Source organism: Lissotriton vulgaris, chromosome 4_1 (genome assembly GCF_964263255.1).
Source record: "Lissotriton vulgaris chromosome 4_1, aLisVul1.2, whole genome shotgun sequence".
Lineage (NCBI taxonomy): Eukaryota > Metazoa > Chordata > Amphibia > Caudata > Salamandridae > Lissotriton > Lissotriton vulgaris.
In genome coordinates, this window is record NC_141691.1 from 1,987,087,993 (window position 1) to 1,987,111,808 (window position 23,816).

The 23,816-nt window shown below is 47.6% G+C and overlaps 1 protein-coding gene across 1 annotated transcript in view; it reads right to left on the bottom strand.

The window, feature by feature from the left end:
• The window catches only part of TOP1MT (DNA topoisomerase I mitochondrial), a 1,598,136-nt gene that overhangs the window by 1,559,360 nt on the left and 14,960 nt on the right, over positions 1 to 23,816 (bottom strand). The window contains exon 2 of the mRNA XM_086966300.1: positions 2,843 to 2,961. Coding sequence (XP_086822426.1) covers positions 2,843 to 2,946 — 104 coding nt within the window. The 5' untranslated portion in view covers positions 2,947 to 2,961. The remainder of the gene's footprint in view (positions 1 to 2,842; positions 2,962 to 23,816) is intronic.

Genomic DNA, 23,816 nt, shown 5'->3' on the forward strand with positions numbered 1-23,816 from the left:
TCATATATGGATAGGGGAGGGGCGAGGGCGGTTCAGCTGGAAGGCGGGTCGGGCTCACGAGGACGACAATAATAAACAAAATGGAGGCGGAGGGGGGAGCACAGCGGAGCGCTAGAGGCAAACGCGCTAACAAGGTGAAAACAGCGGAAATTAAGTATTCAAAGTGTAAATGAAGCCAAGCGGCACACAGGCAGACAGCAGGCAATATGATTTAGCAGTTTAAAAGCATAGCAGCAGAAACGATACCATATGTCTCCGAGGGACACTGGGAGCGACCACCCTGCTCGAGAGAGAGGAGCGAGTCACGCCGTCTACAGGTAGGGGAGCGCTGTTTACGGTCAGTGGGAGAGCGGTTCAGCTGGGAGGCGGGTCGGGCTCACGAGGACGACAATAATAAACAAAATGGAGGCGGAGGGGGGAGCACAGCGGAGCGCTAGAGGCAAACGCGCTAACAAGGTGAAAACAGCGCAAATTAAGTATTCAAAGTGTAAATGAAGCCAAGCGGCACACAGGCAGACAGCAGGCAATATGATTTAGCAGTTTAAAAGCAAAGCAGCAGAAACGATACCATATGTCTCCGAGGGACACTGGGAGCGACCACGACCTCCGACGCCGGGTTAGAGTCTCAGATATTCTGGATGGTGTCGTCGTCTACATCCTCCTTGAAGATGTTCGCTGGAGGGGGTGCCGAACTCTGGGCCTGCAGTCTTGCGGCCCGGCGGAGCTTGAGAGTCTTCTTCGACCGGAACTTGGAGCAGGCCATACACTTGGCCTCGTCGTGGTCCGGTGACAAGCATTTATTGCACACTGGGTGCACGTCGATATGCGGGTACTTTGAGGCACACACCGGGCACCTCTTAAATGGACTTCGTTCCATGATGAAGTAGTCTGGAGCGTCGTGTAGGCCCGTCCGCGCCGAAAGCACGCGGAAGGGTAGTAATGGTTCGGAGCCGATGAACAAACAAACCCGAACGATAGACAATACCGACGCGAGTCCTAAAGACCTTTTGGTCTCAAGTAAAGAAAGTTGAACAATTATCGATTCCGACAGAGGGAACCGAAACACATCCGAACCCAATGGCGGAAAAAAACAATCGGGGATGGAGTCGATGCCCATGCGCGCTGTAGTCCAGGTGAGGAGCCACCTATCTCGTGATACTTCGAAGACTCTTCCAGGACAACAATGTGCAATCATCCGGACCCAACACTAGGCGGCGATCTATGCACAGATATGAATTCAGCAGCCCACATACATAGTATACCTTGACAGATTACTTCACAGATACTTCTAGAAATGTCTACTTGTACTTGTACTCACCCATGTACACTTGTACTCACCCCTTCTTTCTCTCCCTCCGTTGAGTAATACAATCCATATAGTTTCAACCTTCCTTCACTTGAGTACTTCTCAAAATATTCATATTTATATAAGCTATGATTATGTTATTCATAGATATCTTGTTATGATGACTTTATACATGTTTTATGTAGACTGCACAATGCCCATTCTTTTCCAGGTCACTAAATTGTCGCTTGCTCTCTGGATTCTGCAATACCATTTCAAGATGCAAAATATAAAAAGTAAAAACCAGTGCAAGGAACGTAATCTAGGACTGATCTGATTAACCCTGTAAACTATACAACTTGACCAGCTTTAAGGACAGAATTTACCACAATCTGAAAGAAGACTTCCCACTTCCTTAGTGTGTGTGGGAGAAAGTAGTATTCATCTTAGTTTTAATTTTTGCATTTCATCATTCTGCTCCATGATTGGTAGCACCAGTCTCCAGCCAACTAACAGGATCAAAGAGGACCAGGGTCCTGTCAATAAAACATGCTATTCCCTATGAAATGCCATTCATCAGCACTCCAAAAACCCCAAAGGAAGGGAAGTTGTTGCCAGTCTGAAGGCATTCCAGAAGAACAAATGGAACTTCACCTTTCTTATGAATCTGAACACAGATGTAGGAACCGACATGTAATCTGGAGTCTCAGAGGCAACCCTAATGATTTGAGGAATTGAAATAAAACCTTGAACTTAAAAAAAGAATCCTTTCCTTGAAGATCAGGAAAGTCGGAATGCCTCCCTGAAAAAGACCAAACATTGGCAACATTAACTTAGCAGCTATTCTTTCTCTAAGCTTTTGGGCAGGAATTTAAAGGCTAAAGTAAGACTGATTACTCAATGCAGCAGACATTTTTAAGCCCTAACTACAGCTTTCCAGGCTTGCCACACTAAAGATTTAGACATTTCATAAACGTTTTTAAATCTGAAATTAAAACCTTTCAGAAGGTACACCAACCAAATACACTTTAACCTTGTGAATTTACGGGACAGCCATAACTGACTGCGAATTAAATGGAGAACTCCAATTTGAGTTTTTTCAGTTTTTTTCTTTAGATCGCCCATAGAACACGGAATACCATTACTTATCAGTTGCTTTTCAGTTGATTACTTTTGATCCTAACATTCCCATTTTCAAAATGTGTTTTTATTATTTCTTTTTATTAAATGTTCATCCATTTAACTAATTTAGTTTTTACCTTCTAAGATTTTTATTTCGTAAACGTGTGACTAGTTATCGCTACACATCACACCAATCTAACACTTTCATTACAGTCCAAGAATAACAGTGTTGTATTGGAAACATGATCAACAGGGACTCAAACACTACAGCAAAAATATGCCCTTCACTTTGTGAAAACTAAAAGCTGGAAACATGCTTTCTCTTGCATCCATTTATAGAAATTTAGGATAAAATGCAAAACTATATAGAACGCTTTGTCAAAGAGCAACATTAAAACAGTGCTTAGCCCGTTAATTTGTACAGTAATAACATGCCTGTCAAGTGATTGATCCAACAGAAAAGGTGAATTGTCTTTAGAACAGTCTTCTTGAGAGTTTCTTAGTGATGTTTTGGCTGTGGAGGCCTCGTTCTCTGTCATTATTTAACCACAGGTCTGCAAAATAAAGATAAATATTCATGAGTAGGAAAACGTTGACAATAGATACGTTTAATGATCTCTACAATAAGCTCAAAATGTTTTTAAGTCAAGAATGGATTCCACAGCCAAATAAACAGCACTCATTCTTACAGAATAAACATACTGCATAGGCCTAATCAACATTTTCTAATTTTCCTCAATGTATTCATCTATTTTGCATCCTTACAGGGCACATTTGACCGTAAGGCAATAGTGCCCCAAACAAAAGAACAGCCAAGATTTAAAGCATCCGTTACAGGGGAAAAAAACATTATTTAGCAGCAATTAAATAAAATTATATTCAACATATACGGTGAAGAGCAATAAAAGTTCAGGCAGAAGGAGAAAAAGGAAACCGAATAGGGGAGTTTGCAAGAGAGGCAGAAGAAGACAATACTAGAAGGTAGACTAATATGATTAAAACAAGACAGAGTACAAGTTAGGAGAGTGGAGGGAGCTAAGTTAAAAGACCACGGAGAGAATAGTAAAATAACTTGTGTCACTAAATTTGTAACAATTTTTGTGATCAAGCCCACATCTATGGTCATACAGCAGCAGCACTTTGCTCAATCCTATTTCAACCTGAGTTTTCACAAATTCACTTTCATGTTCAAAATAACATAACTTTATTATTTTAGCATATTTGCACTACTAAATGGCCCTGCTCATGTCAAAATCAACAGTTGCATGACAAAGATATTTTCAAATAATTAAAGTGTACAGTATTCTCTTTCATGTCTAACTTGTCAAGCAATATTAAACCAGAAGAATGAGGATCAAAATTGTATCAATACTATGAACACAACAGATAATTTACAGCATGTAGTGTGGAAATGTCCTAATGTAATACTTTGCATATATAAGTACATTAGAAAATGTTCAGTTCTGACTTGGCACTTCTCTGCTGCCAATATACAAGCCTTAATCGTTAGAATGTCCATGGATTTCTGTCCTGCCTTGCTGAATCCTTTTGACATTTTTGCATGTCAGAATTCAAAGCATCATATGTTTTTTATAAAATAAACCCAGGCCAAATAAATGTCTTTTTGCAATACCCTTTTCATCATAGTATCGCCCGTCAGTCAGGGAAAGGTCAACCATCATAAAACCAATTTATTCAGTAAAGCAATAGTATATTTTAAGTTAAAGTCACCAATGACTAATTGTTATTTCTAAATTGACCATCTTCTGAACTTCTGAAGTCAGTAACATTTTCTTTGCACCTTAATTGCACGTTTGAAACAGTCAGCAACATTTTTAAATGTTTTTCAACATATGTATTTTGAGGCATAAAGGTAGAAATAAAACTTGAATCCAGGTGCACCTTAAAAAACAAACAATATTTGAAATTTAGCAAGGGTTCATTTGACAGAACCAACAAAAAAACTGAATTCAAAAATATTAAACTTAAAAAGAATACTGGACTAGATTTGTAAATGCATACTCTAGGAAATATTCCATTACTGACTGGTCACGCCGTATTTTTTTTTACCTTATGCCGGACCCTATATATAGTTCGCTACCTCAATTATTTCTGGCTGCTCGCTAATGTCATTTCTGCTTCATGCAGCTTTTGGTTGCACCGGTACCTTGTATCAGTATATCATTCTTTGATTTGTTTATTGTACATTTTGTAAGCTGCACCTATTTCACTTTTATGCCTGGAATGCAACGACTGATACCTCACATATACCATCATGCAGCTTCTTGGTTGCACTGGTATCCTGTTCTCAGCACATCATTAGTACCATTCTTGTAGTTGTCTATTGTACATTTTTGTAAGCTGCACCTATCACACCTTTATCCTGGAATTTCTCACTTTTTTTCCGGAATGCACCGATTGATACCTCATATATTTACGTAGATTTTTGTACATTGTGTTAACTGTATCGTGTGCTACCTCATATACACTTACACCTTGCACTTTGTAATTCACCGTATATACCATATGCTACTATTGTGTATCAAGTGCACTTGCACCTATTGACACTATGGTTTTAGGGCATGTGAGTCCCCATCCGAAATGGCCAGCTGGACTAGGAGTCTGCAAGACTTGTAGGGCGCCAGGCCAGTAGATATTTGTTGGTGTTGGAAATCGCTATGCATATAGTATATTCTCCGCACCCTGCCCTGAGCACCTCTACTGATACTCTTAAGATGTTGAGGCTGGTTTGCACACCTAGGATTTGCTAGTCCCAAACGGCACATTAGCTCTGATATCCTCACCTTAACGTCCGGACTATGTGCCCCCTTTATGCCCTTCTATTTCTCTTCTCCACCGCTTTCCCAGTAACACCTTCCTCTTATCCCCCCCACACTCCTTCGCCACTTTTCACCATCATGGCCACCCCCCGAGTTAAGGCTGGAACTAATTGCTACAAAATCATTTATCCTCCTAGCCTGTCTAAAGCCGCAACTAAACGATGGAAACATAACACTATTGAACGTTTCCCAGATTCCCTTTTTGTGGATCAATTTTACAATAGTCGTTTTGGGAGGCTAAAAAATTATTTCATTTTCTTCACTCATGACATCCCCTCCTGGTCCAACAGTTTTTACTATTCCCTCAACGTCACCTCCTCCTCCTCTATCCCCCATGGGAAAAAACTAAAAATTTCCCCCTCTGCTTGCTTCAAAGGTAACCTCACTATCTCACTCTACAACAATGGTACTGTCCTGATCCAAGGCACAGACAACTGCCTCTCGCTCTTTGACTGCCTCTTCCCCTCCTTACTCCCCTCCTCTGCAAACGGATTCCGCCATCACTCTCCTTCCAGCTCCACCCATTACTCCCTTTCTCCTCCGCAGACCCCACCTCACTCCAATTGGCGGCTCCCTCGAGGAGCACAGGTCGGCTCCCTTCCCTCCCCCCCCTTGTGACCTCCCCTCCTATTCCTCCCCCCTCACAGTATATCCCTTCACACATCATTTCAACCTTACCACAAGCCAATACGCTCCTCGTCCCATCTGCACCATCCCGTTTCTCCAATCTCTTCTCCTCCCCCATCTTCCTTCCCATTACCCCCCTTTTTAGCCCACCTCTCCTCCGTCCCTCTCCCCAAGTGTACTTTCCTTATGCTCCCCTCACCCCTTCCATCCCTCCCCCTTACCCCCTCCTCCCCTCGTTATTCACCCCGTCCTCTCCTCAATCCCACCGCATCTCTCTCCTCCCCCCTACTCCGCCAGGAATGCTGCACTACTCCCCTTCCCTGCCCGGTAACCCCCTCCACTTCCCTCCCTCGGGCCCAGCAGAACCACTTCCTCTCTTCAACTCCCCTTTCTCCCAACACCCCTCACCTTTCCTGATGCCCGTTCCCTCGCAGCCACCTCTCCTAGCTGACAGGTCCTCCACAACCACCTCACCTCTTTTCCTCCCAAACCTCCTACATTCTCATGACGCCACACAGGCCTCCCCTCTCATTCTACCCAACTGCCGAGTTCCACACACCTCTCCCCCTAAATTTGTCCTTAATTCCTCTCCCTCTTGCAACACCAACATTGACAACTCTCCCTTAACCTCCGTTTCACCAACTCCCGCTCTCACCCACTACCCTTCCCCACTTATGAACCCCACACCCAAAATTACCTCCTTTCCTGCCACCTCTCCCTGCCTGCCACCACCAACTCCACCCCCCCTTGTTTCAATAGAGCCACCCAACCTTCCCCAACCCAACCTTCCGTGCTCTGCCCCATTCTCACTGGAAAACACACTAGGCTCTCTTTCACTTTTATGCTCTAAGATTGTCACCCCTTCTTGCACCGCTACTCCTTCCCAACTTCCCACGAGATGCACCTCGCCCCCTCACCCCAGTACAGCCAAGCTTAACCTATCATCGGGAAACTCTGTTAACTCACTCAAGCCCTTGAGCGCCACCCCTCCTCAACTGACATACCCTAGCAACCCCACTACCTACGCCATTCCGATCATCACCTCTGTCAGAACAAAGCATCCACCTAAACCCCCCCGAGCACCCCCTCGTAAGTACAATATCCCGATCACCCTTCAGAGCCCTAGTGCCCCCGTCACCAAAACAGTCTTGACAGAGCTGCGCTGCATGCTTCACAACTGCAGATCTGCAGTAAAACACAAACTTGAAATCTCCGATACCATCACCCTTCATAATATTGACATGCTCTTCCTCACAGAGACCTGGTTCAAAGATACATCTCACTCTATATTTGATCTCCTATTACCCACAGGCTACTCTTTACTTAGGAATGACAGAACTGGCAACACGGGGGGAGGTGTTGCAGTCATCTTTAGAAACACCCTCCAACTCAAGGCCTCTCCTTACAGCTCCTCCAAAACATTTGAATGCCTTTCTCTTGAGCTTCAATTGCAACACCGTTCACCCCTCAGATTCCATGTCATTTACCGCCCGCCTCGTAGTGGCCCTTCGTTTATGGATGAACTCACCGACTTTATCAGCGACCAATACTCGCGAAGTGACAATCAGACCTTCGTGGGTGACTTCAATCTACACTGGGGAGTACCGCAAGACTCCTCTGCGAACTCACTGGCCACTTTCCTATCTACTAACGATCTTATCCAACACTGCACGGAATCAACCCATTCTAAGGGCGCAATCCTGGACCTTGTTATATCTAAAGCAGGCATGCTTTCTACCACTACCCCAATTCATGTAGATTGGTCTGACCACCTCCTCATCCCATTCTCTCTTCAACTTTCACACTCTATAACTCTTGGCCAACCCAAGAGGGCCATCTCATGGTTCCGGGATGCCAAAAATATTGATGTCAGTCCCCTCTGTGAATCAGCTTTGCTATCCCTTCCAAGGCTCGACCCGAACCTAGATGTTGACGAACTCACCTCTCAAAGCCTCACAGTTCTTGCAGCTGAAATTAATAAAGTCGCTCCACTCAAAAGCAAAAGGTTAAGGCCCACTCCCTCAGCACCTTGGTTCAACAAATCCCTTTATGAGGAAAGGAAGCAGCTAAGATCCCTGGAGAAACAATGGAGGCAAGTGCCCTCCTCCGACAATCTGGCCAAGCTTCGCTCAGCAAGATCCAAGTACCACAAGCACATCTTCCTTGGGAAAGCGACACACTTCAAAACCCTCCTTGATTCCGCCAAAAATAGACCCAAAAAACTATTTGATCTCATCAAAATGCCTAACGGCTCTCCCCCAACCTCCAAGGTGGATGATTCTACAAAGAGAGCTGCGGATTTTGCTATTTTCTTTGATGAAAAAGTGAAATCACTTGTGGATCAGGTCGCTCATCCTACCCCTCCAGAGGAGCGCAAATCCTTAGCCATTTGGCAGAGCTTTGACCCTATATCTGAAGATGCCCTTCTCAAGTGCATACGAGAAACGAAGCCATCCAACCATTCTCTTGACCCTATCCCCAGTGCCATTGCCATTGACTTCTATACCCATTCCCTCTCCTATTGGACCACTCTGATCAACCTCTCCCTCTGGCAAGGCTCCCTTCCTGCCTCCTTCAAAACTGGGCAGGTCACCCCTCTTCTGAAAAAACGCACTGCAGATGCGAATGACCTCAACAACTTCCGCCCCATCACTAACCTTCCCTTTCTGGCGAAGATCACAGAAAGATGTGTAGCAAAACAACTCTCCTGTCATATCAAGGACAATGACCTTCTAGACCACTGTCAGTCCGGCTTCATCCAAAACTGCAGCACTGAAACAGCCCTACTGCAAGTGGTTGATGACGCGTTGAGGATACTCGATTCAGGGGGGTCCTGTCTGCTAATTCTCCTTGACCTTTCCGCAGCCTTTGACACTGTCAATCACAATACCCTCCTCAATATTCTTCAACAGAGAATGGGCATGGAGGGCACTGTGCTTAAATGGTTTGCATCCTTCCTTTCTGGCAGATCCCAAATGATCTAAATAGCGAACAGTCTTTCACCTCCTGTGGCGGTAGGTCAAGGTGTTCCCCAAGGCTCGATACTTGCTCCCACACTGTTCAATCTCTATTTAGAACCACTGGGAAATCTCCTAAGTAAATCCGGGATTCACTATCATCTTTATGCTGACGACACTCAACTCTACCTCAAGATTGCCTCTACTCACGATCTTTCCATCCTAAGCTCCACTCTCGACTCCATTCAAAACTGGATGTCAACTCATCAACTGATTCTGAATCCCTCCAAAACTGAATTCCTCCTCTTCTCCTCCTCACTCTCTCCTCCCCCGGTTCAATCATGGATGGATCAGATGAATCTACTAAACAATAAACCCATCATTGTCGACAGCGCCAAATCCCTTGGTGTCATACTAGACAAAAAACTTAATCTAATTCCCCACATCAATTCCATTGCGAAATCAGCTCGATACCAACTGCGCCTTCTTTGGGGAATCCGTCGCTTCTTCGCGGAGCGGGACCTTATAACCCTGGTGCAAGCACTGGTCCTCTCCAGACTCGACTACTGCAATTCTCTTCTTACTGGCCTCCCCAAATCCCACGTGTCCCCACTTAAGTCTGTTTTCCACTCAGCAACTCGTTTCATTTATGGGGCCAAAAGAAGCGATCACATCACACCGATGTTATCTACCCTCCGCTGGCTTCCCTTGGAGGCTAGAGCTATCTACAAGACCGCTTGTATCACCCACAAAGCCCTGCACTCCTCTTCTCCTCTCTACCTGGCGAATAAGCTGAAACTCTCTGGAGGTTCTAGACCTTCACGCAATGCGGAGAATCTACTGCTTGAACCTCCCACTTTCAAGAAGGAAAGAACGATGGCCCAATCATTTTCAGGCAACGCAGTGAGAATCTGGAACTCATTGACGCCTCAGCTCCGGACCACAGCCTCCTCCCAGGCCTTTAAAAGGGACCTCAAAGCTCTCCTCCTCCAGAGACACCTCCAAAAGTAACTCTCTTCTGTCTGTAGGAAGATCTCCCACTACTGATAATTTCTACTTCTCATGTCCATGGAAGTGCCTTCCCAGTGTGTTCTTGCGGTTAGAGTGTTTGCCTTTTATTGCAGTATTATCCATGTACTTGTGTTTGGTACCCTCTTGCAACTTGCACTCACCACTTTGCCCCTGTAACACACGGTTTGCTTCCTCTCACAGGTTTTTTACCTTTGATACCTGCACAAGTGCTACTTTTGCCTACGTAATCGTTTGTTCTTGTGCTTGAGTGTGTAACATATACTGCAGTATTATACCACAAATTATACTCTATTTTCTCTTGTAGCCTGCACACTTGTCACTTTTCCCTCCTGAGCACTTTTTACTACCTCATGTATTTTTGGTAGCCCACATTTTTACTACCTCATGTATTTTGTTTGCTCACAAGTGTCACAATTACCTTGTCTACCTCATGTATTTTTGGTTTCTCACAATTTTTACTACCTCATGTATTCTTGGTTGCTCACAATTATCACTTTACCGTATGTAACATAACGAATGCCTCTGCAATCTGTTGCTCGTGTAACGTTCTCAGTTTGTATCTTTTCTGTTCCTATTGTGAAGCGCTCTGACACCTTCGGGTAAAGTCCGCGCTATATAAAATTGCATAAATAAATAAATAAATAAAATAAATATATTGAGCACTTCACCCCAGCTAACCAGTAATGAAGAGCCTGTACTCCCCTTTCAACAAAGTGAAATTGGCATACCCCTAATTAGCATATTTTACTTGCCTAATGTACCCATTGCCTACTGTACTTGCTTTGCACGTTAAAGGTCACTACTGGACTGCAGCGCCCACTGTGCCCCCCACTACAGTGACAGTGCAAACACGACTGCAGTCATACCATTTGATATTGCACTTTTAAACTGCAAATCTGACCGGTAAAAATAATCCCCTTTGATGGGTCGAAAACTTTGTTTTGAATATTAAAGTTACCCCTATGCAGGCATTACTGCCCATAAGGCGGGTTTCATGGTATTTAAAAACAGGGTGTGTGGGAATTTAATGTTAAGCATGTCCTTACAGTGAAAAAGTAAAAAAAAACAGTTATTTTCACTTTAGCAAAGCTCCGGAAACTTTTACTCTATTGGATAGGACCAGCCCAAGTGTCATCCCAACCTGTTTACCTCGTGCCAATCACAAATGTGGCATCTAAAGGTCTCCACTTCAAAGCACTCTAGGAGCTGTTGAAGATCAGAAGTGGACTGAACCTGCTGTCAGACTTGAAAAGGGCCTAGAAGAGTAGACTTTAAAACCTCTTGTACCCATGAAAAAAAGTGGACTTAAACGGCCCTAAGGCTGGCCTCCTGCTAAAGTGTAGGGAAACGGCAGGCTACAAGAGGCCTCTCCTGCAAGTGACCAGATAACCAGTGGCGACTGGTGTTTTGCCTTTAACTGGCACCCTGTGATTCTCAAAGTACCTCTATTGAGGTCCTGGGGAGCTTTAGAAGAAGTGTACTCCTGTGGTGGGCTTGGACTTAAAGGACTAATGCAGAAGGGCAAACGTTTTGACAAGTTTCATGAATCTGACTGTACTCCATCGCAGCCTGCCTCAAATTGCACCTTGGTCCCAGTCTACTGCAACCATTTACTATCATTGGAACTTGGTGCTCCTTGGCACCATTTGTGCTGAAAACTTTAGAAGTTGAAATCTCTGCTCGACCTTAAAAAATTTGTCATTTTGGTGTTATATTGTTTATTATATTTTGCCCATTTTACAAACTTTCTTTTTGTTGCTTTTTATTGTTTTGCATTTCAACTTTATTACTGTTTTAGCACTGCATAAATACTTCACACCATTGACCTAAATAAACCCTTCTGTTACAAGCATGCCTGGCCAGGCCCTTGCTACCAGGGTATGAGCTCTGAGTAATTGTGTGACTTTAAGGGTTTACTCTTGTTCACTCTTGTTAATACTGAGAAAGTCAATGTCCATATGAATCGAAATTTGCCTAGCGTAGTAACGGTAAGTTTCAATTCTATTAAGGACACGGAGGCGAGGATTATGCTTTTCTCTCTTCGCTGTTTATTCACATAACATCGCACAGCAGCCAGAAAAGCATCAAAACTTGAAAAAATCTTAGTATTCCCAACACAAGAATATCAGAAAACATCGTAATAACATTGTTTAACTTCAAATCCCATGAGATCAACATTTAGGCAGTCCTTTTTTAGTGTCCATAAATCCCAATATAAGGCGTCCATCCTGTGAACTCCTCCTCTTTCTTCGTTGCGAGTCAGGCCAAAGTCTCAAGCATCTCGTTTCGCACCATCATTCCCTGGCGGAAAAAAGAACAGCGTGAGCTAAGCCATACCTGCTACGCCTGAAGGCAACTCAACAAAAGCAGTGCATCAAGTCAACGACATGCAACCCAAGAAAAACAGTAAACCATACTGCAATTCGGAAAACAGATTACTTACTCCAGTACGGGCGGGATCTCCGCAGGAGGTATGGGTGGGATTTTTATAATTACATTTGTTAAGCGCGCAGCTACCCGGAGGTTTCCCGGCGCTAAGGCAAACTGAACGGTATAGGGGGTGGAAGGAACGTTAAACCAGGGGATTAAGTATTAAACAGTCAGGTTTTAATTCCTTTACGGAATGTCAAAAAGCATAATTCAGAACGTAAAGATTGGGGTAAGGAGTTCCATAAGGAGGGAGCCAGCAGGGAAAACGAACGTCCTCCCATTTTGGCTCTATTGATGCGTGGGGTCCTAAACTTGTTCTGATAATCCTCGCCTCCGTGTCCTTAATAGAATTGAAACTTACCGTTACTACGCTAGGCAAATTTCGATTCTATGTCAGGACCGGAGGCTTCGGATTATGCTTGTTTAAAGCTTGTCCACCACCAAACTAGCAATATCCACTACCGGCTTAAAATAGAACCTTTTGAAGGTGGAATCCGAAGACCAGTCCGCAGCGCGCATGAGGTCTTCTAAACGTGCCCCAAGGGCAAACGCTTTGGAGGCCATGGCCCCTCTTGCTGAGTGGGCTCCGAACTGCCTCGTATCAATACCAGCTTCCTGCATTACCCAACGCACCCACCGGGCTATAGTGGGGGAAGAGACAGCCTTGCGAGGTTTGCGCAGCGCAATCAGTAACTGCCGTTCGCCCAGAGGGCGAAGTTCCGTTGTGACATCCTCATAGGTTTTCAGACACTGTACCACACACAACTTAGGGGCATCTGCAAATGCCGGATAGGAAATAGACCTCGTAGCCGATTTTGTGCGTCGGCCCACGGTAAAGGTCACCCCATCCGGGGAGAACGCTCTCGCCGTGACATCTAGGGCACGCACATCAGACACCCTGCGACAAGACACTAGGCAGAGGAGCATCGCCAGTTTAGCAGACAGTTCCTTTAAGGAAAGGTACTTGTTAGGCTGCCAGGAAAGAAAAAGGTTTAACACCACGTTAACATCCCACAGGACGGAATATCGTGGCTCCGGCGGTAAAGCCAGACGCACTTCTCTAAGAAGTCGACATACCAGGGGGTGCTCCCCGACCGCCACTCCATCTAGCTGCACATGAGCCGCTGATATGGCAGAACGTATCGTGTTAATAGTCCGGTATGCTAAGCCGGCGGTAGAGAGTTCTGCAAGAAAATTCAGGATAGGAACGAGGCCTGCGATCATGGGATCCAAATCCCGTCGAAGACACCAACGAACCCACCTGGTCCAAGCCGATCGATACCTCTTGGCAGTGCTGCCTGCCCAGGCCTTGGACAGAAAGTGCTGAGCTGAGTTCGAAAGGCCAGGGAGCGACCAACGTCGCCTGAAAGCCTCCATGCCATGAGGCGGAGAGAACCCTGGAGGAGATGGTGAGGGACCCCGTCTGGATTGAGGAGAAGACGAGGAAGCCGGGGGAGTAGGATTGGACAATCCCCGGAAAGTTCCAGAAGAACTGGAAACCACACTTGCGACCTCCACACGGGCGTCACCATCACCACGTCCGCCGTCTGACAGCGAATCTGGGCCGCGGCCCGTACTATCATGGAGAAAGGCGGGAAGGCATACGGCCGTTCCTGACTCCAGTCTTGGAGGAACGCATCCGTCACCTCCGCTAAGGGATCCGGTCTCCAGCTGAAGAACCTCGGCAGCTGGAAGTCCAGACGGGACGCAAACAGGTCTATGGAAAAAGGACCCCAGCATGCCGCCAGCCAGCGGAACACTTGAACATCCAGCTTCCACAGGCTGGAGTCTCAAAGGTATCTCGAGTGCCAATCTGCCACCTGATTGGCGCGACCCGGCAGGTATTCCACCGTAACCGAGACTTGATGGGCGAGACAATAATCCCAAAAGTCTTTCGCCGGATCCGCTAGGGCTCTTGATCGCGGACCCCCTAAGTGGTTCACATACCGAACCGCTGAGACATTGTCCATCCGCAGAAGAACGCATGACTTCACTGAGTCCCTCGTCCAGCAACGGACGGCGAACGAACCTGCTAGAAGCTCCAAGCAGTTGATGTGAAGTCGCTGTTCGTCGGACGACCAAGCGCCGCCTGTGGAGAAATCCCCACAGCGGGCGCCCCAGCCAGACCGCTGGCGTCGGACTCGATCACCAAGTCCGGAACGGACCCGAAAATTGCACAGCCGTTCCATGCCTCCATGTGGGCGAGCCACCAAGACATTTCCTCCTTGACCTCCACCGACAGGGGAATCAAGCGGTCGTAAGAGAGCCCTCTGCGCAAATGGTGCGCTTTCAGTCGCTGCAGAGCTCGATCGTGAAGAGGGCCCGGGAATATCGCCTGAATGGACGACGGGAGAAGGCCCACTACTCTGGCCACCTGCCGGAGGGAGGTGTGCGTTTTGGAAATAGTTTGCCAAAGCACATGCTTGATCTTGGCCATCTTCCTGGACGGCAAACTGAGAGTCGATTGCACCGAGTCCACCACAAAGCCCAGGAACACCATTTGCTGGGCGGGCGTGAAAACCGACTTCTCCCTGTTGACAATAAAACCCAGACCTTGTAACAGGGAGATTGTTTGAGACGGTTGAGCGGCCAACTTGCTCGGGTCCTGGCCCAGCAGCAAGATGTCGTCCAGATAGACGATCAGCCGAATTCCCTGACTCTGCAGGGTTTCGATGGCCGGGTGCACAATTTTTGTAAAACACCAAGGGGCCGAGGAAAGACCGAACGGAAGGGCCTTGAACTCGAACACCATGTCTTTCCAGTAAAACTGAAGGAAACGGTGATGCGGGGGGTAAATCGGAACCACCAGGTACGCATCTTTGAGGTCCAGACGGACCATCCAGTCGTTCGGGAGCAAAACGTCTCTCAATAGATGGATGCCCTCCATCTTGAAGTGGTTGTACACTACCCAGCCATTGAACTCCCTGAGGTTGATGACTGGCCGTCTGCCCCCGTCCACCTTTTCCACAAGAAAAATATTGCTCAGGAAACCCCCGGGGTGGCGCGTTGTTCGACAAATAGCCTCCTTGCGCAGCAGCGCCGAGACTTCTTCGTCGATCAACAGCACGTCTGACTGAGAAAAAGTTATGGGCCGAGGAGGCTGTAACTGGCACGGCTGGTCGTAAAACTGTATGCGGAACCCCCGCACGGTCTGAAGGACCCATGCGTCCGTAGTAATGGTCGCCCATGCCTGGGTGAAACACGCCAACCTCCCCCCAATAACAACCTGATCCGCAGGGATAACACTCACCGTGTGAATTGTTGCCGCCAGAGTCGTTCCGGAAGTTTCCGCGTCCTCTGAAATGCTGACCTCTGGTGGGGTAAAAGTTGTTGTAATTCGCGGAGGAGTTGTAGCCTCCTCTGCCGGAGCCATGCCCTTTTCCGGGCTGTTGCTGACCACCACGGCCGGTCGTGAGGCCCCTACCACGACCAGCCCCTCGGGAAAAACGCTGGTGGAAGACCTGCTTGATGGTTGACTGGGCCTTGTCCAGGGAGGTGAAGGTGGAAACAAACTTCCCCAGTTCTTTTATGAACGGCTCGCCAAAGAGCCCTCCTTGGGCAACAGCACCAGCTTCCGACGAAGCCAAATCGCCCAACTTGGGATCCAGTTTAATGAGCAGCGACCGACGCCGTTCAGTCGAAAGGGCACAGTTGGCATTCCCCAGGAAAATAACAGCCCGCTGCGCCCAGTTGGACAGTTCTTCCGGGCATATGGCGCTGCCCGACACCTTGGCTTCCTCGGCCATATCGAGGATCTTGGTGAGGGGCCCAATGGTGTCCAATGGCTTGTCCTGACAGGAGCGCCAGGAACGGTCGATCCCCTTCCGTGGGTCTTTCACGAACTTCGCCATGAAGGTGGCCATTTTCCCCATCGAGCTCCGGCGTCATGGCCACCTTCCCATCCAAAGTCGGGCGGGGACATTCGCCACTCAAACAACTGCGCGCCTCCTTTTCCAAGGGCTTGCGGAGGCGGCCCGCCACAAACTGCGCCACCTTGTCACCAGGCGCCCAAGCGGCCAACCGCGGGTGCATTATTTCATCCGGGTCGAGCATGCCCGAAGTGTCCTTGGGCAACTCCGTCGAATTAGATGCCGGTCGCCATGACCGAACGGAGTCTTTGTCGTCGTCGTCATCCGTGTCCGCGGGGAAAACGCCCCCCGGGGAGGCCGGGACGGCATCCGCCGGCGTTGAAGGGGTCTGAGGCGGGGGCGCCTCGGAGGCCGACCCGGACGCCTTAGCCAGGAAAGCGTCTCGTAGGCGCTCGAAGGCGTCCTTGTCCACGCCTTGCGCACCACTGGGACCCGCGTCCCCACGTGGCTTCTTGGCCGCTGGAGGCCGGCCAGGATCGTTGGCGGGCGACCCCGCTAGGGCCGGTGCCAACTTGGCACATTCCTAGACAATGCGGGCTGATAACCTGTCCTCCATAGGCCCAACGATTTCCTGCACGCACCGGTAAATCGACTGGTCCACAGCCGCATAGAACTCGTCATCTTGGAGGTACTGGTGTGACTACTCCTCCTCGACGTAGTACCCCTCAGCCATGGCGTCCACCACGCAGTACAGAAGAAATTGGAAACTGAGGGTTCCGATGGCGTACACAGACAGCCACGTGTGGGCCAACCAAAGGTTAGCGAGGTTTGTAGGCCGGCGGAACCAGGCAATCAAGAAGGCAGCACCAGCCTTCACAGCGCGCCGACCCTCTCTCCAGAGACCGGGTCGCATCGCCTCCCAGCGCGCTTGAGCGGGTAAGCGGAAGCTGATGTAGGAAAAAAGGTGCTGAAAAGTCACCCGCAGGCGTCAACGTGGTCACAACCACTAGTACAGACCCCACCGGGGGCGTTCAAGCACAGGACAGTGCAACCCAAGAGGGCGTCAGGGTTAGGCGGCAGCAGGGCTCTTGCGACGTCGACTCCAGAGTGCGGCTCCAATCAGCGAGACGGAAGCTGCGCGCGGGCAGGCGAGACGCAACGGCGCCCTCTAGCGGCGAAATTAACACCGCGGAATACACGGGGACATCGCGTAAGGGGCGAAGGCGTCCCCGCGATGGAAGGGGCTCTGGAAGGGAAAAACCCCACAGACCCCCCAAAGCAACAGTCAATGCAAATAGAATACCAATATGCAAGAAAACACAAGACCTCAGCAAACACAAAATGTGCAAGAGAGGGAGAATAGCACGTAACTGGCTGCGAAGCAGCGAAGAAAGAGGAGGAGTTCACAGGATGGACGCCTTATATTGGGATTTATGGACACTAAAAAAGGACTGCCTAAATGTTGATCTCATGGGATTTGTAGTTAAACAATGTTATTACGATGTTTTCTGATATTCCTGTGTTGGGAATACTAAGATTTTTTCAAGTTTTGATGCTTTTCTGGCTGCTGTGCGATGTTATGTGAATAAACAGCGAAGAGAGAAAAGCATAATCCTCGCCTCCGGTCCTGACATAGAATAACAATACATTCATGTATTGATGAATTCGCCCATCATGAACTCCTCGTCAACCCAGACTCAGAAATACATAGTCAGGCAGACTCGGAGGGCCAGGCCTGAGGTCACTGATTGACAAGTCACAGATGGGGTGGCACGTAGCTAGCAGACAAATGTGCAAACTGGAAGATTGGCCCCCAATAAAAGCACAGATGGCAGGAGGGGTTTGCGCGTTCCCAAAACACCATACAGTCGGATGCTCATTAAAGTTAGGGACACATAGCCAATCAGGACACAGCACACACACTACATGCAGTGATCAAGCGCACCTCATGCCTGACACCTGGACACGTTAGCCACTGGCCGCATTGTGTCCACGCAAGGTCGAGGCCCAGCAGGATTTCTGATCAAATATGTTAATTTATGGCTCCAAAGGCAGAGATTCGCATTCCTTACTAAAAATGGATGCCCTGAAATACTTAAAGGCATTCAATGAATTGTATAAAAACCCATGTCAGATCGATTGTAGGTGTAGACAATCCTCAGACCCCAACTGTTTTCCCGGCCTCACTGTTTAATGTAATAAACTGGTCCTGTTTTGCCAAACGCCTCTTGTCTCTTGTATTTTCAAGGTATTTTATGTTCAAGCAACACCCTGACAAGGGTTAGGTGTATTCCTTAAGTCGAGTAGTCACCTGCCCTACATTTTAATACAATTTCATAAATATAACATATATTGTAGATCCATAAAAGCAATAGAACATTACATTTGCATAGTTCATTCGGTGGCAAAGATATACACTATCCTAGTTTATCTTGGAACACACAATACCAGGAGCCAATGATGGAGCTGTCACTTGTCAGGGGTAGTAAGCGTTACATAAATACAATTGAAATACAATTACACCATTTTCTCTTTGTATACTATCCTTCATATGAAATTGGAAAAATACTTATGTGAATATCAAAGCACCCTATGAAAAGTGAACTTGTATTCCAAATGATCTTTGAGCAATCATAGGGCCATAGAACATAAGAATCAAAGAAAATCATTTTTTGGGGAATATTCGCATACAATACTGCCGGCTATCAAGTGAGAAAAGGTAATGTCATACCATACTACATTTCAAAATGCTCCAATATAGAAGTGTTTAAATCTAACTTAGACAAAAACAGCCCTAAATCACAGCATCACAAGCCCTTACATAGCACATTTCTCACTTTGCGCGGTGCATAATGTCGGATGTGGAGCCGGTTAGCTTGCCTTGGTCTCTCCACTCTCACCTTCTGGCCTGGTGGCTCACCGGACTGGCACAATTTAATTCCAAAGCAAATTCAGCCGGGTGCAGCCCGTAACCAGCCTGGAATCTGGCGAGAAGGTAGACTTGGGGAACCGTCCGGTGGCCAGATGTAAGGGCTATAAGGCAGGGTGGAAGGGGGCAAGCATGCCACATCCACTGCAAAGCAGGCAGCTTCCGCACTGCCCCACACTCAACCCTTCACATGGGTTGCCCAATGCCCCAAGCTCGCCCACGCCTGTGCCTCAGGCCGTCAAGATACTGCTGCGACTCCGCACCCACTCACCCCACCCGAATAGCAAACCAAGCTGCAAGCAGACGAGCGAGCAAGCTGCTAATCTCTTTCAAAGAACTTGATGGGCCGCTGGAATATTCTGCTGTCACTGTGGCCGGAGCCCTAGGCTGATTGACCGTAGATCCTCTGTGGCGCTCCCAATGATTCTGGAACAGCAACCACCACCTGCACCGGTTTTGCCCAGCACGCTGCATGTTGTATTGCTAGTAGTACATTCTGATTTAGTAAAATAACTGTTACATTGAAGTCGTAATGCCAATTACCACACAGCCTTTAACACGCAGGTAAGTATTTATGCATTTACCACGCATGTGTTTACCACACAGGTTTTTTTTTTTTAAATAGCACACTAATGTTATTTATAAAAACAAAAAAATAATTTGGGTAGTGGTAAAGAGGCAATAGGAGATACAGGCAATTTTATAGTTTAGGGTTAGGTAGTGCAAAAGGGAGGTAAGGGTGAACCAAGTTTAGGGGCAGTGGTAATGTAGACATGGATAATTTTAGGGTTTAGGGGTAGGCATTGGTAAATGGCACGACTCATAGCTACCATAAAACAAGCATTTGCAATGCAATGGTCTCAGCATCATTAAAGGTAGAGCAATTGGCATTGCTCATGACATTTCTTTTTTTTTCTTTAAATCATAAATAAATGGCATTGTCATTTACATTGCCAATACACAGCACTCTGCACCTGCGCACTCACTACTCTGCACCTGCGCACTCACTACTCTGCACCTGCGCACTCACTACTCTGCACCTGCGCACTCACTACTCTGCACCTGCGCACTCACTACTCTGCACCTGCGCACTCACTACTCTGCACTCTGCACTCTGCACTCTGCACTCACTACTCTGCACTCACTACTCTGCACTCTGCACTCACTACTCTGCACTCTGCACTCACTACTCTGCACTCTGCACTCACTACTCTGCACTCTGCACTCACTACTCTGCACTCTGCACTCACTACTCTGCACTCTGCACTCACTACTCTGCACTCTGCACTCACTACTCTGCACTCTGCACTCACTACTCTGCACTCTGCACTCACTACTCTGCACGCACTCACTACTCTGCACGCACTCACTACTCTGCACGCACTCACTACTCTGCACTCACTACTCACTACTCTGCACTCACTACTCTGCACTCGCTACTCTGCACTCACTACAGCTTCCTTCCACAGCTATAACTAGTGCATAATGTCAAAACAGAGAAAACAAGGAAACACACTGAAGCTGTCTGTACCACGCCAAGTTCACATTTCGAGCAGCATGTGTTAAATCACGCTTTAGACTACTTCTCTACTCAAAAGTAGTACATTTCCTTCAAAAAGATAAAAATATGACATGCAAACAGTAATGCCGAAACAAACTGTTCAGCATGGGTTCTGATTTACATGAAAACATTAATTTCACTTAAAATAATAATAGTTTTTAGCTAAATTAAATTTACATTTGGATTTAGGGCATATTCACATATTTTTAGTAAATTTAAATGTCAGTGGCAGATGGACACGCTTTCATTTAGCAGCCAAATATACAATAACTCTTACTGCCCCCGGAATTCCGCCGCGGCCGCACCGGAAGTCAGGCAAGGTCGCCTGTGACGGGGGCGGAGCCGCGTCCGGACCGGAAGAGGAGGCAGGCGGAGGAAATGCGTGGAGCGGCCCGGGGCTCCTGCGAGCGTGGAGAGCCCCCGGGGCCGACAACAGGACGTTGCACGCGTGTTGCGGAGCTCCCTTGACCAAGAGGGAGTCCCGGGATAGGAGCCGCAGCGTCAACTCTCCCTGCCGGTGCGGAGCAGTAAGTTAAAGGGGAGAGGGGGGGCCGGCGCGCGCGTGTGTGTGTGTGTGTGTGTGTGTGTGTGTGTGTGGGTGTGTGTGTGTGTGTGTGTGTGTATGAGTGGGGGGGTTCTGTATGTATGTGCGTGCGTGCGTGAGCGCTTCTGTTTCTATGTATGCGTGGGTTGTGTGGGAGCCTCGCGCAGCGCTCGTACTAATGCGCGTGCCAGTTTAGAATCGCCTGCGCGCGGCCAGGAGTGTCTCCTGGGAAGCCCCCTCGGTGACATAAGATCTCGGCGGAGACGCGCTTCCGCGCGTCTTTAGCCGAGACCTAAAAACTGAAAACACCCCTACCCCACCTCAAAGGAACCACAGCCACAGGATGGTGACTCACAGATGTCTGCTTCAACCACCTAGTGGAATACATTGGGTATTCCCTGCTCTGTAATACTGGCTCCTGTGTCTCTGATTCCCAATAATGATGACCCACTGCCTATACTTGGGAGCATTGGTAGGCAAGTGAATTTTGGCACCATCTCCTTGTCACCCATGGACACTACGGTAACCTCTACACTAACCCCCTGCTAACTAGGTCAACCACCTCCCCAAGTGCTACTCTGGCCATTACAGGTGTGTGCACACCAGTGGGAGAGCTGCGCTCTTGGGAGTATTTGGGATCTACCTTGATATGACTATCTATGGCACTCGTGGCATTTGGGTAGGGGAGGGGATATTTCACTGAGAACTTCTTTTCAGGAACATCCATTCCTCTGTTGGTCATTTGGGACTGGGGATCTCCCCCTGACAAATGTTTTGAGGGCCTTCAGAGAAATCTTTGCTTTTATTTCTGTCTCCTCATCGCTTTCTTCCAGTGGGAACCATTCTGGTGATCCTCCCCAAATACCTGCTTATGGACCCTGGTGCTGAGCCAGCAGTCTGCCTCCTTAGCAAGCTCTCTGGGGACAGAGAGCTTACTATCCACTAGGTGTTGGTGTAGTCCGACAACATATGTGCTCTCTAGTAATCAGGTTGTACAGCCCTTTGAATTCACTCACATCCCTGACCTTCATGCACCTATCCAGTGCCTTGCAAAAGTAATACACATAATCTAGCCAGAACTGACGGTGTAGCTTCTGGCTGTCCCTGAACTTCTACCTAGAACTCTGTGTTGAGGCCATATTTTCTGACAAGGGTGTCTTTCATGAGGAGATACCTCATCATGTATCATTTACCTAGGGCAAGTAATGCATCCCTCCCTTCATTGGGATTGCGCCTCTATAGACTAGCTCACCAATCCTCTTCAGGGACCCTGTGCATTTCTAGGGCAACCCCATACGCCTCAAATCACTTGTCAATGTCATCCCCACAATAAAGTTAGGCACCAGATCCTTGGGTATGTGGACCCTCCGGTCTCCTCTGAGCACTAGGATACCACTGCCACCATTGCTGCTGGACTCTGTGCATTGCTTGTTTCTGAGGTCCAGCTTATTCAGACTCTTCTCATGAACAAACAAAGGTTTCTTCTCCACCAAGCTCCTGTTAGGTTTTTGTACTCCAGTACTAATATCTTCTCCTCTTGTTGCAATTTGGCCAGCAGCAGCTTAAGCTCCATCTCAGCTTTCCTGCCCTCCAGCTCCTCTGGGGACAGGTTATGGGAGGACACAATGTTCCCTGCCTGCCCGACAGGGAATATCATTCCTGTCAGGCAAGTAGGCCTCCTCCTCCTGCTGGAGGTCAGGGTCTGTGGCCAGCCCACCACCTCCTCCCGATTAGGGGAATCCTCTACTTGCGCCTCTGGTGGGGTTGGCATGCACCTCACCACCTCAGACGCTCTGAGGGTTACCTGGAGAGCCACTTTGATGGCCTTCCTCCCCATATTAAGCCAACTCTCAGCTTCATTTTGCTGAGGCCAGTAATGTTGCCCTGATCCAACTCCACTGTGGCAAAAAGGATGAGACAAACGTTGAATTTGGAAAAAAGGGGAAAACCTAGCCAAATCAAAAACAGAGAATTTAGGGGGAAAAAATAGAACTTGATTTCAGATTTTAGTGTTGAATAAATTATTGATTCAGAAAAGGGGGTTCAGTAAAGGGGGTGGTGATGAACAGAGTGTCTGAATTAAGCAGACCACTCTTACCCAGTCCAAAGATCAGGGCTTGATCCATCACCGTTTTTTAGCTCACTGCACCATCCCAGCTCAGAACTTGGCTATATGGAAATTAGTCTGACCCTGGCCCAGTGCATCATGGGAACAGGGCAGACCAAACTACCAAGCCAATTCTTATACTGGGAAGGAAACAAGCTACCGGGGACCGGTTTCTGGCATTTCAATTATTGAGACACACTGCACAATACAAGTACTGGATGCCATACATGCCACTAATGTGAACAGAAATTGTGTTATTTGGTTGAGGAAGGTGGAAAGCAGACTGAAGCACAACCACAATCCTCATCGGGTGAACCCCTAAAGTCATTAAATTAACCTGCACTTAACAAACTTAACTTAAAGTTATATTCAAATGTAATGACTAAAATGACACCAAATTGAATTGGATCCAACTGCATGAATTTGAGAAGTTACTGAGATTGTAGAGCTCAGGAGGGCAAAGCAACAGACTGAGGAGGTGTCTTCATCCAGGAGCCGCTCAACGGAGAAGCGGTGCACTTTCTTTTACCTTAACACTTGGTCACTGGTTTGGGAGTCGAAAATCTCCAATTA